This window comes from Drosophila rhopaloa, unplaced genomic scaffold, assembly GCF_018152115.1.
Source record: "Drosophila rhopaloa isolate 14029-0021.01 unplaced genomic scaffold, ASM1815211v1 contig_36, whole genome shotgun sequence".
NCBI lineage: Eukaryota > Metazoa > Arthropoda > Insecta > Diptera > Drosophilidae > Drosophila > Drosophila rhopaloa.
Window position 1 is genome coordinate 107,744 of NW_025335130.1, and position 16,709 is coordinate 124,452.

General features: G+C 36.4%; 1 protein-coding gene across 6 annotated transcripts in view; it reads right to left on the bottom strand.

Moving 5' to 3' along the window:
- LOC108043140 overlaps positions 1-15,837 on the bottom strand; it is a 34,011-nt gene extending 18,174 nt beyond the window's left edge. For 4 of the 6 annotated variants that reach the window (XM_044461476.1, XM_044461478.1, XM_044461479.1 and 1 more), the window contains exons 1-2: positions 15,694-15,837; positions 7,744-8,211 (exon numbers count right to left, since the gene is read on the bottom strand). In XM_044461476.1, the coding sequence (XP_044317411.1) occupies positions 7,744-8,211; positions 15,694-15,775 (550 nt within the window). In that variant the 5' untranslated portion in view covers positions 15,776-15,837. Of the gene's footprint in view, positions 1-6,882; positions 6,903-7,743; positions 8,212-15,559; positions 15,632-15,693 lie in introns of those variants that run through there. The other 2 variants (XM_044461477.1, XM_044461481.1) reach the window with 2 other exon arrangements.
- Positions 15,838-16,709: the final 872 nt, after the last annotated feature.

Here is a 16,709-nt window from a genome sequence, read left to right on the forward strand (position 1 = left end):
ACTTTCCTAGCATAAGAAAATTTAAATTGGTCGACCTTCATCATCAACTTGGATTTTGTTACGGTTATAAGCCGTAATATCCAGTGATGAGAGGTCTGGGGCGAGCCGTGAAACAAATACATGTTTTAGCTGGGGCACCCGAACACAAGTAACCGTTTTTGGTACAACACATGCAACCCTTTTTGGTACTACAGAATTTGTATCTGTACTACCAGTATCGGCCGGTAATCCGGACGTTAAGTCTACATGAGGTGTTGGGGCCACTACTTTATTTTGATCGGACAGAGCGGAATTACCTAGCGGAGCCACATCGATTCCAGCAACTTCGGATACCGAATCACTTTTTGCCCCCGATCTTAGTACCATTTGAGTGGCGCCTAAGATTAGCAGCTGAGCTGGAGTCGAATCGCGGGCAGCAGGTTGCACAGCACCTGCCGTAGAATGCCCACCGACCGCGACTTTTTTGCGCTTTGGGGAATCGGGCTCAGCTAGCATGCGGCTAGTGAGCTGAGATTCAAGCGCCACGAGCAGGTCCGTATTTTTACGGCAGTTCCGGATTAATTCCGTAACACTGCTTTTTGTGAGCCGCCTAATAGTTATTGCCTGGTTCTCGTATACAATGCATTCATCGCAGTAGTAGCGCAGGCCACTCCTCTTATCGATGGCATCACGAACCAGGCCAGAATAGCCAAGACACTTTGCGTGATAAATTTTATCACATGTATGGCAGGGAATACTTTGCTGTCCCGCCGAGATAACTTTCTTGCAATTTTTTAATGAACTGAAAGCCATTTTCGCTGACCACGGACCACTGTGCACTATAGCGGACAAAAAAATCGAAAGCGCTTAAGAACTTTTTAATGAGAGATCAAGCAGAGCGACAGAGCGGGAGCGAAACACCGAATAACTTTGATGTTAGGCACCACGAAACGATATAGAAACGAAAAGAGAGAGAGAGCGGGATTATTAACCGATTAACTGCGGTATAAAACACCTCTGAGAGATATGACCGTTGGAGTGCGTGCCGTTCCAACAGCGATCAACGACGAAGAGAAAGGCTGAAAAGAGGGGCAATGGAACACAATAACAACAAACCAGCACCGAATTAAATTATGATAAAAACTTTTTGTTTACTAAACACAAGTTAATCACGATGCACTCGCGAAGCGAACGGAAAGTTGTTAGAAAACACTTAAAGGTGTAGAAACGTTAAAGAGATTTAAGTAAACCCCGGTGGTTTCAATAAGAAAAATGAAAATTCGGAGCGCAAACATAAAAACGACCGTTCTCTGTGAAGACGCAAACCAATTTTTGCAGAGTTTCACGTCAATTGCTTTTGTACTGCAAAAATGTCATATAAAAATAGAAAAAAAGGGATATTTTCGCAGCCTTTAACAATTTTTCCGTCCGATCGGCACGCGCTTTTAACTTAATCAAGGTATGCAAAAATACGATTTGGAAAGATTCATGTCAATAGCTTATATAATGCGCGAAATATCCTAAAAATCAGTACCTTTTAACCGATTCCACCCTTGTTTCCATGTTTCTAAGGGAGCTATAGGATATAGACGTCCGTTCGCCACCCGATTTTACCCTGATCAAGGTATGCATAAAAAAATACGATTTGGATAGATTTTTGTCAATAGCTTTTACACTGCGCGAATTATCTTCCATTCTTGCAAGGTTTATCCGATTGTTCCTATGGGAGCTATAGGATATAGACATCCGATCGGGGCGGTTTTCAAACTTGATCTGCGTACACATGTTTTAGGACGAGTGTGAAAGTTTCAGATCGCTAGCTTTTAAACTGAGCTCGCAAACGGTATTGAAACAGACGGACGGACGGCCAGACGGACATGACTATATCGACTCCCCTATTGATCCTGATCAATAATATATATACTTTATGGGGTCGGAAACGTCTCCTTCACTGCGTTACAAACTTCTGACCAAAATTATAACACCCTCTGCAAGGGTATAAAAAAAAGAAGTCCCACGAATAATAGCTCAATGAGCGGCGATCCAAAAAATGAGCGTATAAGCTCCGTAAACCAGAGAAGCTGTTATCTCTTTTATTTCTCAACTCGTGATATAGAAGTAGAAAAAACTTCTTCAAAGAGCAACTCAGCCCTACTAACCACTGACATTGCAAGGGCACGGTCATGTTCTCCGGCCCTACTCACTCCAACTCCCACTTCATGGAGCTTGCAGTACGCCACCCCCAGCTTCGACTCACAGCTTACCAGCCACGAGCACTGTGACCTCATTAATTTCTGCAACCGAAACAACTGCAACAACAACATCAACGGTCTCCGTTACCAACAATACGATATCGAATGCGTTGTCAACTTCTGCAGCGCAGAATAAAATTGTAGCATCAATTCTAAGTACGAGAGCAAATATCGGCAGTATTAAACAACAACAAGTGGGTCCAGCTATACAGACTGGCAAATATCGCCAAATCCAAATCAAACGGAATCTAAGTCCGCAAAATAAAATGGTTGTAAATAAACCAAAAATAAACTGCCCTAATGAAGGCAGAGAACAACCAGGGGCTTCTAGTAACAACAGATTTGCCCTTTTGTCGGATATTGAAAATAATCAATCCGAACCTGGACAAGTTGTCCAAAAGAAGTCAAAGCCCCCACAAAAAAACAACTCAAATGCCTGATATTCACGAATCAAAGCTTCAAACTAAAACTAAAGATCAATTCCGAGCGGTAACCAAATACCTGGATGAGACTAGAAAACCCAAATACATGTATCAGCTCAAGAGCAGCAAGGGCTTGCAAGTAGTGCTAAAGGGCATAAAGCCCTGCGTATCCACCTCGCAGATAATAGAGGCTTTAAAAGAAAAGTTTTTTTGGCAAAAAATATTATCAACATAATCATAATAATAATCATAATACAGCAAGCAATGGGACAAATACCAAACAACAACGAAACCATGATGCTGACCTTACAACAAAGTATGATGGACTTTATGTACCTCATAAAAACAACAATGCAAATCCGTATGCAAAATCAAAACATTCTAATAAATATTCTCGCATCCCAACAATCCAAATAATCGATGTCTTGCCTTGGAATATGCATGCGGAATGCCAATGGCGTTTCATTTCCTCAATAAAAACCACATAGGCGTAATGCAGCTGGCAGAAACGCATCTCACAAGCAAATACGACATCAAAATAAAAGATTACACTTCGTATTGCACAGATCATCCGAAACCGGAATCTTAAGGGGGTATAACCTTTTTCATTTTCAAAATATCGAAAATTGTTTTTTTTTGCTTTATCTTAAAGAACAACTTTTTGAGAACATTTGCCCAAATTTTCATAGAGATTTGAGCAGTGAAAAATAGTTACAGCGCTCCTGGCCGCGCGCCTCGTCCCCGCCCAAATCCAAACTTGAAACTTTAAACGCGAATATCTCGAAATGGTGTTTTTTAAAAAATGACTTTGCGGTGATATGGATTGGCGAAAAACTACTGAACCGATTTTCTTCAATTTTTTTTTAAATGTTCGTAATGAATTTTATTAGTACTTGAACGATCGTTTTCTCATGTAAAAATTTTTATTTCGCCGAAATAGATAGTTTTGTAAGAATTTTAGCTTCCAAAAACGTATTTTTTTGCATAAAACGTTCCCGTATGCACAAAAAAAAATATTTTTTTTTAAACGTTCGTTCAAGTTTAGGATACTACTTTAAAAAAAGAAATATTTTTATTTTTTCGGATTCAGTTGACCCGTTCGTCCTGGGGAATTATCACCGCAAGGCTCTTAAAAAAGGCGTTTAAGGGGGGGTATAGTATTTAAATTATTTTTTTAAATTTTCTTTGTATTTTTTTTTCTGAATGCACAACATCTTAAGAATATTGTGTTGAAGTTTTAGATCGATCCGAGTAATGCTTCCGAACTTATGGCCAGTGGAACGTAGGTAAGTTAGCTCGTTTTTTATGGGTGTCCAAAACTTTAAAACGCTCTCCTGAAAAGTAACCCTCTTCAAAGTCGTTGTACATGATCCTGCGCCGCCGGAGATTGCCTATATCTCAGTCAATTTGTAATATTTTTGCATAGAGTAATAATGTATAGAGCCGTCATTTGCTCTGCCCGCGCTCTCGAGTGACTTTGCCAGTGATGCCACGTAGGGGAAAAACGGAAAAAAAGAGAGTTTTGCAAATGTTCGAATCGAGCCTGAATCCATGCCCATGGTGAATTCTTATTGCTGCACTGGTCGCTCTTATTCCTAAGGATAGGTGCGAGAATTCCCCATACTATTGCTTGTGCTTCGCACATGTTAGAAGTGGTGAGAAACCGAAGTTTGAAGAAGTTAGCTTCGAACATGGCTCTCAGCAGAGCTTTGGCAGAGGCCCGGGCAGAGCAAATGAAACCTCTATATAGTTTCTTACTCTATGATTTTTGGAAGAAAAAAATCACACATATTGTTTAAATGTTGCCCAATCACATGCAAAAAACAAAATTGAGCTGAAACTATCCGTATCGCCAAAAAATTTTTTTAAAAAATGTCCGATTTTTCACCGCGTTGTCAAGCAAGCCGTCAATAAAGTCATGCTGCGCTAAAGGAAGTAAAATATTTGAGTTTTCGTGTGGGGACCATGTCGCACTAGGTATATAGAAATCACATAATACTACTTACAGATCTCGATCTGACAGTTTTTTGGAAATGGACTGGAGAACGGAAAGGTGATTCGCGTAAATTGGGAACTCAGATGATGTTGGGATATATGAGCAAGTAATATATATATAAAACTAATGGGAAACGATAACTATATACTTAGAAATTCGATGTCTTTTTGCCTTTTCCCCATGGCTCGTTTTGTCAAGACTAGATGCCGACCGTTAATAAATAATTGAAAAAGTACTGGGCCAGGGTAGTTACGTGTGAAAAGCCTGAAGTAACTCGGATCCAAATAGAGACAGGGCTTTTAAGGACGACTCATTGTGTCATACCCTTAAGATAACTTGAATACTATGTTAAAAGATCACATGGTACAAGCAGCGAAAGATTTGGTTAATACAATAACACAAGTCGTAGACCTTCGCCTATCCCCTTCGCTTGGGGATAGGGGACAACTTGCCTAGTACTAATAATTCGATAAAACTGTTTTTGACTTTGTAAAAACTTGAACCTACAACGAACCAAATCTCGTGCTTTAACCAGATTTCTGTAAGCACAATAATGTTGGATGAAAAAGAAAACTATCCGAGTACAACTTTGTCAGCCTACTAAGTACGCCTCTTGTGTTTAAATAGAAAAGAAAAATTGGGAGTCAAGTTTATTAGGGCAGAAGAGGAAGTAGACGGCGCTGGAGATGGATTTTTAAAGCTATTTCCCATTTCAATGAATCTATTTAGTACTCTTTTGCAAATATGCTTTCGGGCACGCAGCTGGTGGTGAACAGTGTCAAAAAGCGCGAAAGGAATACTAGACTTAAATGATGATACCTTTCTAGCGGAAAGAAATTTAAATTGTTCAATAAATAATAAATTGTTAAATAATTAACTATTTTTATGATATAAAAAACAACTAGTATATATTTAAAAAAAAAAATTTTTATTGGATAGCCTCAACATTGCGGTTTATGTATGAAACACCATTTCGTTCATATGGATGCCTCGGCTGGCTTCACAGTAGCCCATTCGGTCGACCCAATTTTTAAACACATTTTCGATGGTACGGCCCTCAATGGCCCTGATGGCGACTTCAATCTCGTGCTTTAGGTCGTCAATCGTGTCAGGGTGGTTGGCGTAACACTTATCCTTGACAGCACCCCACAAAAAATAGTCCAACGGTTGACATCGCCGTTTCGGCTGATTATACGATTTTCGAACGTACCGCCAAAAGATCGATTGTGACGCTGGCTGTGTGGCACGTAGCGCCGTCCTGCTGGAACCATATGTCATCTATGTATGTCTTCCTCTTCCATTCGGGGAAAGAAAAATGGAAGAGGCCACTTGACCACATACCGCACCAAACAGTCACTCGTTGTGGATGCATTGGCTTCTCCAAGACGACTTGTGGATTTTCTGAACCTTAAATGCGACAGTTTTGCTTATTAACATAACCACCGAGGTGGAAATGGGCCACATCAGAAAACACGATTTTTCGGTAAAAATGGTCATCTTCGACCAAGCGCTCCTGAGCCCATTCCGCGAACCGAAAACGCATTGGATGGTTCTTACATGGCCTGATTCTTACATAGCCTTAGACGGAGGTCTTTGGTTAAAATCCGTTGCAGGGAAGTGCGCGAAATATCTCTTGAGCACGGTGCCGAGTTGACGTCGACGGATTGTCATTGACACTTTCGGCCACCGCAGCTATATTTTCGACCGACCGAATTTGACGAGCACGTAAACGTGTTGTTTTATCCATCAACGATCCAGTCTCACGCACACGCTTCAAAAAACTATCCACAAACTGCCTGGAAAGCGCTTTATTTTTTTCCGAATTTTTTACCGCAATTTTCTTGCAGTTTCGGTTGAAGACTCTCCACTTTGGAAGAAAGTTTTCAATATTTCCCAATTTTCTTCGAGCTTAAACTTAACCATTTCGTAAACCGCAAATCTTTTACTAAATATCTGACACATTGACAATGTCATTCGAAATGTCAATGTCAAAATTATCGATAGTTCAAAAAGCAAACGCTAGTCCTGTATTGTTCATCTATTTGTCAATAAATATAGTTCCCACAAAATAAAAAACTGATTAAAACTTATTTTTAAAAAAATCAAAAAACAAAAGCACAAATTGAATTGGCTACTTGGTTGGCTACCCCAGAATGGCAGTTAATGGCACAAAAATCCTGTCACATAACATGTTAACATGTTGTTATACAAATGGTAATAAGACGTCGTTTGTGGTCCTGTCCTTGCTTTACCCTGGAAATTATAAATGTTTAGTTTACTTAAACCAGGTGTTACCATAGTTACCATATGCCTGTATCGGGAGACACTATTTTTTTTAACTGACCCTCTGCAAATCAATCAAGGTGGTATCTTTGTCAGGTTGGTCGGATTTAATTATGATAGTTTTTAACTGATATATTGCAAAGTTTATAACTTTTATTCGTATCGTTTTAAAAAAAATTTATTTTTTACAAATAATAAGACTATCGTAAAAATGACGACAGATTTAATTCCAACCAAAAATGTATTATCTGACATTGAGATTAGAATTCGGTTTATAATTTACATGGAAAGAGATTTCTAAAACACCCCTGATTAGAATAAAATGAAGTCCAAAACTTTAATGAAAAAAAAAATGTTCTCTATCAGGTATCTATTTGAAGTAACTTTTAAAAAATTGTCTTTTAAATGTCACAAAAATTTTACGTACATTCTTGTCAAAAGCATATTTTATATGAATTTATTTTCAATGTGGTGTTTAGATATTTTCCAAAAAAAATACCTATGTAATAAAACTGGATCATGAGCGTTTCAAAAATGTCTTCCCCTGACTTTTTCCGCCACTTTGAGTTGGTAATATATAAACCTCCCCTATGTAGCAAAGCTTGGACAAAGTATGCGATGTTTTCGAACTTTCTAGTTAAAAAAAATGGATTTTCGATAAAAAAAAAAAAAAAAACAAATTAGGTTACATTTTTAATTTTGCTATAGAACAAATATTGGATCAGGTCGGCATTTTTAGGGACCAACCTTTAAAATTTTTTTGAGTAGACTTTGAGCCGATCTTGTATTTATTGTTTTTTTAGCTTCTCACCTCTGCAATTACTTCCAACAGTGGCATTCTGATCATAGGTTGCCCATTCCGCTCGGGCATTGTCGCGAAGAGCGCTGTAGTGGGAGTTATGCATGTTTTGTGCCATAAACTTATTTTCTTGCGACCACTGTCCGCCGGGCATGTTTAAATGCGAAAACTTGTTGAACCCTCCGAACGGCGTTGGTACATTGCTTTGCATAGCCGAGTTGAGGCTAATGAAACCAAAGCAATCATAGGATTGTACATGAGGATCTTGAAAAACTTCTTGGACTGCATTTAAACTGTTGTCGATGGTGATGTCGATGGTTGAGATAGACGCCTGTGCCGTAATCACTGTGGACGAGATGTCACGAGAACGCTGATGAGAGAATCGAGTTGTTTCAGCAGCATCCACATTAGTAGGGATAGGGATTGGTTCCGCTTCTCTGTAGTTTTCCATTGTGTCACTTAATTGAAATTGTTGAACAGCTATAAAAAAAAACATTTAATTAATTCCTAATTGTACTGGACTTTGGACACAATTTAATAATAACGCAGTACATAACAGAGCTGAAACACATCAATGGTACTTCCGATAGTCTCATTTGTTAGGTTTTGTCCGATTAGACAAAGAAAAAAACTTAGGTACTTTAAACATTTCAGGTATATTTATGTTATTTTAAAGATAATTTTGTAAAAATTTCATTTCATTTTGAAGCATTTTCGAAAGCAGGACAGAGGGCGACGTAGGCCAATGCATGAAACAGGAAACCCGCTGGCGACTATTCTACAGGTAATAAAAATAGTTTGAAACAAAAAAATCAAAAATTTTCTTGTTTAGTAGGAATTTAATTATGTAATAGACTACTTTTATCGAAATTGAATAAAAAATAACATTATGGCGGCGTTCGAAAAATGAAGTGTCGTTTTTACTGAACATTTTCTTCACTTTTTTATCGATAAAAAATCCAATGTATAAGCTATCTATGTAATTATAGTCCAATCATGGACAATTTAAAAGCGTTTAAAGTTTTATATAGTCTTGTGAGTCTCTTGTTAGCTTTAAGTTCCACTTATTAATTTAGTTCATTTTGAATACCCAAAGAATAAAGAGCACAAGCTCATTTTGAAAAATAACTCCGGCCATCGCCGTTAACCGATTTATTATTTACTTCTGAATGAGTTTCTAGGCCAGCAGATTAAGGGAACCCCCTATTCTCGGTTTCAAAAAATCGATTTTTTTTGTTTATTTAATTCGAACCTATAACTATTCAAGAATGTTCCCTTAAAATTTTAAGAAGGGAAGTTATTCTTTCATCGTATTTTTCCTAATTCATCAATAGGTGATACGCAGACATCTGTAATTCAAAGAACTGCGCAGAAACTGCTGCGCGAGACCACCCTTACATATCAAATACTTAATTACAGTGAATGCTGCCTTAATTTAGTTGTTTCAAGAATAATTGTAATTTTAATGATTGGCATTGGTTTTGACAGCTATATTGAATGCGGCAAAAGCAAGTGCGAAATAGTATGGGGAAGTTCTAGTTAAACTATAAAAAATATGTAAAAACAAAATGTTTGTTAGGATTAGACCGTATTTTATAAGTGTTCATGTTAACATATATATAAAACAAGAAAGGAAAGCTAACTTCGGGCGGAGCCGAATTTGATATACCCTTGCAGAATACTCTGTAAATTATTCATATGATGCATTCTTAATACTCATAAAAAATCCCAACTTCCTAACTTTAAAAACACCAAAGTTATGGCATTTCCAATCGTTCAGTTATATGGCAGCTATAGGATATAGTCGGCCGATCCGTATGAAATTTGCTAGGTCGGATTGATTGGTCAAAAATAAAACCCTTAAAAACTTTCAACTTCCTAACTTTACAAACACCAAAGTTATGGCATTTCCGATCAATCAGTTATATGGCAGCTATAGGATATAGCCGGTCGATCCTTATGAAATGGTAGGTCGGATTGATTGGCCAAAAATAAAACCCATAGAAAATCCCAACTTCAATCAGTTATATGGCAGCTATAGGATATAGTCAGCCGTCCCGGCCGTTCCGACATATATACTGCGTGCAAAGGAAAAAAGGGTGTGTTTCAATTCGATATCTTTAATATCTAGTTTGCGTAGAAACAGACAGACGGTCAGACGGACAAGGCTATATCAACTCAGGAGGTGATCCTGATCAAGAATATATATACTGTATAGGGTCGGAGATGTCTCCTTCACTGCGTTGCACACTTTTGACCAAATTATAATACCCTCTGCAAGGGTATAACAATTAATCGACGACAGATTCTAAATGGAAAATAATTTTATATAGTCCGCCGATTCTTATGAAATTTGGTAGGTCGGATTGATTGGCCAAATATAAAACCCATAGAAAATCCCAACTTCCTAACTTTAAAAACAGTTATGGCATTTCCAATCGTTCAGTTATATGGCAGCTATAGGATATAGTCGACCGATCCTTATGAAATTTGGTAGGTCGGATTGATTGACCCATAGAAAATCCCAACATCCTAACTTAACAAACACCAAAGTTATGGCATTTCCGATCAATCAGTTATATGGCGGCTATAGGATATAGTCGGCCGATCCCGGCCGTTCCGACATATATACTGCGTGCAAAGGAAAGAAGGGTGTGTGCAAAGTTTCAATTCGATATCTTTCAAACTGAGAGACTAGACAGACGGACATGGCTATATCAACTCAGGAGGTGATCCTGATCAAGAATATATATACTTTATAGAGTCGGAGATGTCTCCTTTACTGCGTTGCACACTTTTGACCAAAATTATAATACCCTCTGCAAGGGTATAAAAATTATACCAACTTGAGGCCAGAAACTCAACGAGGCTTTGTCCCAAATTAACTGCCAAGCATATTAATCCGAATTCATTTGAAAAAATGAAAGTTATTTTAAAGCAAATTTTATAGAAAAAATAAATAGGATATTTGATTGCCTCAATAGCCATGTTCTATATGAAAGAAACCCATACAGATGTAGAATGCAGAAAAATAATAACGTACAAAGATACCTCGTTGAAATGAGGAAGTATTTTGGAGAACTTAAATATCCACAATTAGTGCATTGCATTGACGGAATGATTTTGAGCATTTTTTGAGCTCGGAAATATTTTGTATATCAACCGCGAAATTGAATCAAGACCCCTTAGAAAACCTATTTTATTTAATACGGGCTCGCGGAGCAACAAATATTAATCCAACGATGTATAAGTTTAACATCATAATGTCAAAAACGCTATCGATAAAAATATTAACATCCACATCATCAGTATCTGGAAATTGCGGTCCCGATGAAGATACAATGTTAATAAATGTTATCCAGGACTGCAGCTTAAACAAAACTTGTAATGACATAAAAACCGAAGAAAGTACCGATTTCGATATGTTCTCAGATGAAGAGACGGAAATTGAGCAAATTTTTTATATTGCAACTGGAAACGAATGTGATAGTAATGCCTTGCGTTATTTGGAAGGCTATATATTGTTCAAATTTCTGCTTAAAAAAGAGTGCGGAGTGTGTTCTGATCTATTAAAAACAAATATAGAAACACAATGCTCCACAGAACATTATATTATAAATAAAAATTATGACTGCGCCGATAAAGGTTTAAAACTTAAAGCTCCTTCAGATTACTACTTCTCTTTAATTGAAATTCACTACAATATTTTTAAAAAAATATTTGATAAAAATCCTTATATAAAAAGAATAAAACAAAAAATTATACATTCCTGTATACTCGCCACTGAAAAGTCCAGCATTTATTAAAATTGGTTTTCGGTTACCCATCCCTGTTATGAACACAGGATGAAAATGCTAGATGGATTTATTTTAATTTTACTGAGGAAAAACAGTAAATGGCTTACAGAAAAAATGTATACGAAAGGAAAAGCTGTATCAACAGCTGGTGCAAGAAAACTAAAAATACTCATAATTAGTTTCTTATAAAACTATGTTAATTAGGTGGGAAACAAGGAGATGTTTAAAGCATTTTGATATCTCAATTTGACTCGCAAGTCTTCATTGAAGACTCCATCGCAATTGCAAAGGCCTCCTCGTGGTGTTCCCTGCATACCGATTTAATTACGATACTTATATTACTTACAATACACCAGTGCTTACAGCAATATTAGTGGGAAAAATTGGATAAATAAACTTTTACATTATTAGATCAAAATTTAAATATATTAAAAATCATTAAAAGTTTACTTCTTGATTTAAAATAGTATTATATTTAAGAAAATTAATTTCAATATAATTTTTATAGTGATTAAACAATTGGTTATTTTCCGAGATTAAAATTATACAATTGAAAATTTAAATATTATTTAAATAAAAAATTCAGATTTGTATATTTGTTTCATTTACCTTTTACAAAAATAAAAAGTATTTTAGAAGTTGTGAAAAAGTTTCATTTTTTTAAGTTGTGAAAAAGTTTAAAAACTACTATTTAACTCAGGTGTACATATATGTATGTATATTTATCGGTAACTAATTCGAGCGAAGACTTTTAAGAACAAACATACATAAAAACAAGAAAGGAAAGCTAACTTCGGGCGGAGCCGAAGTTGAGGTACCCTTGCAGAATACTCTGTAAATTATATTCTTCAAAATTATTCATATGATGCATTCTTAATACTCAATAAAAATCCCAACTTCCTAACATTAAAAACACCAAAGTTATGGCATTTTCAATCGTTCAGTTATATGGCAGCTATAGGATATAGTCGGCCGATCCTTATGAAATTTGGTAGGTCGGATTGATTGGCCAAAAATAAAACCCATAGATATTCCCAACTTCCTAACATTAAAAACACCAAAGTTATGGCATTTTCAATCGTTCAGTTATATGGCAGCTATAGGATATAGTCGGCCGATCCTTATGAAATTTGGTAGGTCGGATTGATTGGCCAAAAATAAAACCCATAGATATTCCCAACTTCCTAACTTTACAAACACCAAAGATATGGCATTTCCGATCAATCAGTTGTATGGCAGCTATAGGATATAGTCGCCCGATCCCGGCCGTTCCGACTTATATACTGCGTGCAAAGAAAAGAAGGGTGTGTGCAAAGTTTTAATTCGATATCTTTAAAATTGAGAGACTAGTTCGCGTAGAAACAGACAGACGGACAGATAGACGAACAGACGGACATGGCTATATCAACTCAGGAGGTGATCCTGATCAAGAATATATCTACTTTATAGGGTCGGAGATGTCTCCTTCACTGCGTTGCACACTTTTGACCAAAATTATAATACCCTCTGCAAGGGTATAATAAAAAGTAGATCATTAAATAACAAAGTTGAATAAAATTACACTGCGAACCTTAAAAAATAAATCAACCAAAGGTCATTAAACATAACATTCAAAAGAAGTGTCCTAAAAAATGTAAACAAAACAAAAGCTAAACAACCGTTCTTGTTTCTGTCCCCACCCCTAAAATTCAATCGTCGGTAGGGTATGCAGGCACCAGCCGCTCGCAGAACAACAACTAAGCGTAGAAACCGACTGCGATGTGCCCTGTTCCTATCTCTTTAGATTCCCTGCAGTTCCGAAATTCATCACTACAAAAATTCATCACTGTTTAATCAGCAGCGGACTGGGACGCCGGCAGAGCCAAAGGCAAAGTCGGCAGAGCCGAGTGCGAAGCAGGCAGAGCCGAGTGCGAAGCAGGCAGAGCCGAAACTCGCAGTCCCCGATCGTAGGCAACGCAGATCCATCTCTTACTGTGTCTCTTTCCATAAAATGAGCTGAGAGGAGGAGGACAATGTATTAAAATCAGATCGACCTTTATACACCCTTGAAAATAAATTAGCATAATTTTTGTATTGTAGTTGTTGATTCTTATTAATTATATTATTTTATGGAAATACTTTTTAAAAATAAAATTATTATGATAGTTTTGAAAGGTATGGATTCCTTTTTTAAGTGAATTTAAGTTATGTGATTATTTTGCATAGTCGGACATGCTTTTATATACCCTTTGACGCGAAGCGAAACATGTAAAGACAAATTAGGCAAAGGAAAGAACAATAGGATTAACGGCGCCCTTGTTTTCAACTGGAGTTGTTTTCGCGGTTTTTACGTGCACTTGCATTTGAGAGAACGGAGAGAACAGATCGAAGCTGAGATTTTTTGTGAAATTTTATAACTAAATTTATCAGAAATTTAGGTAAGTGTTATTTTATTAATTATTTTGAACTATACCTACATATACTGTTAATATATTTATTCATTATTTAAGGCGAAGCTTATAATAAAACTGTTGGGCCAGCATAAACTAAGCTGGACTTGGCCGGCGGCAAAACAAGAAACGCTGTAAGTTTTTATATATTTAATAATAATTTTTCTATTTTAGATATACTTGGTCAGGAAGAGCCAGTACATAAAGCACGAAGTCAAAAAAGAGCACCGAAACCGAAACATCCTCAACACTTCCGAGACAACTGAAAACGTACATATGTAGATTGAATTAAGTTAAATTAATTAGTTATATGTAATGAAATAAATGAAATAATAATGAAATAATGTAATAAAATAAAAAGAAATTTATATGAAAATTTACTGAATGAATTTTACTGATGAAAAAAAAAGCGATGAAAAAGTGATGAAAATGCGATGAAAAAGCGATGAAAATGCGATGAAAATGAGATGAAAAAGCGATGAATTACTGATTAAAGAGTGATGAATAACTGAAATGAAAATGTGATGAATTCATCACTCTTTAATCAGTAATTCATCACTCGGTAATCACTATTTCATCGCATGTTCATCAGTAAACGCTGTTCGAAGAGTGATGAATTACTGATTAAAGAGTGATGAAAAACTGAAAAAAGAGTGATGAATTACTGATTAAAGAGTGATGAATTTTTCACTGATTATTTCCTAGGACATGCCAATGTTAAATTCATCACTAATTTGTATGAAGTTTCATCGCCGATTAATCAGCAGTGATGAATTTTTGGTGATGAAAAAGCGATTAAAAGGTGATGAACGGTACTGCAGGGTTGATTTATATTAATTGGAATACATACATATATGCAAAACATTTTTCTGCTACCACTGATTTGAATTTGTAAACCAAAATGAAATATATGCGGAAATATTAAAAAATATACCATGACAAATAATATTCTTATTTTTATCATTAACCCAATAGTGAATACGTCCATATTGTTAGGGTACCAAGTTTAAAAAGTAGCAAAAGCCAAAATATTCTTGCTGCATCGAAATAAAATGATCGCACACATGCACCCCTGTATGAGAATGCATGAACACCCATACATACAAAGCCCAATTCAAGCGCAGGGCAACCTCTTCAAAATGAACCCGAGTAATGAGCGCGCGAGCGTCAAAATGAGAATAAGAATGAGAGCGAAAAAAACCAGAAGGCACACGAAGTGTACGGGGCCTGCCGCTACCAGCTGTGGGGCCTCCCGCTTTGAAACTTTTGTGACCATTTTCGTTGTATGAAATGACCAGTCTATATGTTGTATGGTTAGTGGGTATACCATTGCAGAGGGTATTATAATTTTGGTCAAAAGTGTGCAACGCAGTGAAGGATTTTTAAATTGATTTTTCCGATTGTTCAAATGGAAGCTATATGATATAGTCGGCCGATCCGGCTCGTTCCGACTTATATACTACCTGCAATAGAAAGACAACTTGTGGGAAAGTTTCGAGCAGATAGCTTTAAAACTGAGGGACTAGTTTGCGTAGAAAAGGACTGAGAGACAGACATGGCTAGATCGACTCTGCAGGTGATGCTGATCAAGAATATATTTACCTTATAAGGTTGGAAATGTTTCCTTCACTGCGATGCAAACTTTTGTCTGAATATATATGTACATAATACTCTCTGCAAGCGTATGAGCGTATTAAGTGTTATCAATGTGACTTTAAGTTTATTGTTGAATTTACCTGCCCATTTACTGAGATATACAAATGTAACAGGTATATGTCTTCGTAACAGCGCAGGCTCCTTGGCTAATATTTTAAACATTTTTATAAGCCACAAAATATATGCTTTTCAGAGATGACCAATTACACACACTAGAGCTGCAAAAAAATTGATGGTATTATCGATAATATCAATGGCAGGCCGCCGGTGACCGTGCTCGATATTTTTCAAACTATCACGATGGTATTATAAAAAATGTCCATCATTTGTATTTCGAACAATCAAGAGGGTACGCACATTTTGAATACGAAAAATTGAATATTTACTAATTTTCTTTTGATTTCGACAGAAATATTAACATATTTATATAATTACTTTTTTTTCTAGAAATTATTTTCTAAAGGAATGCTCCTACTATATTGGCTCTAGCCTAGTACTCAGATCGACAAACGAGTATGCTAGCGTAAAAACTTTAAACTTTCCAGTGTGACCAAAATATTGAGAGTTCAACAGATTTAAGCGTGCTACGGTCGTACTGTCAATCAGCTGGGTTTGTTGACAAGCAGTTAAAATTCAAATATCGTATTTGCGGGAAAGAGCCTTTAAAAGATATTATCAAATACCATGGCAAGACAAGTCTACCGCTGTACAAAGAAATTAAAAAAACAATTCAATTTAAAATTAACAGTTCTTTTTTTTAATTTACTGATAATTATTTGCTAATTTAAAGTTCATAGCTGCACTTTTATTTTTTTTTTTCGTACATTCTGGACCTAAAAAACATTTTGCTTTGACAAGAGGCACCCCAGATAGTATTAATGTTATTTTGTCCTCACATGTAAACACCTGCTATCGACTTTTGTGAGTTTCTCCCTCCATTTCTTATAATGTTCAGTGAGAAGCGCACGCCAAAAGATTACATTTTTTAATCTTTTCGCTAGGGTTCACCCAAAGTTTATTTCCGCAGACTGGCAACGCTATGGAATTTTCTGGTATTTTTTTCGTCGATCAGGAGACCGACGTGAAAAAAAGGCCC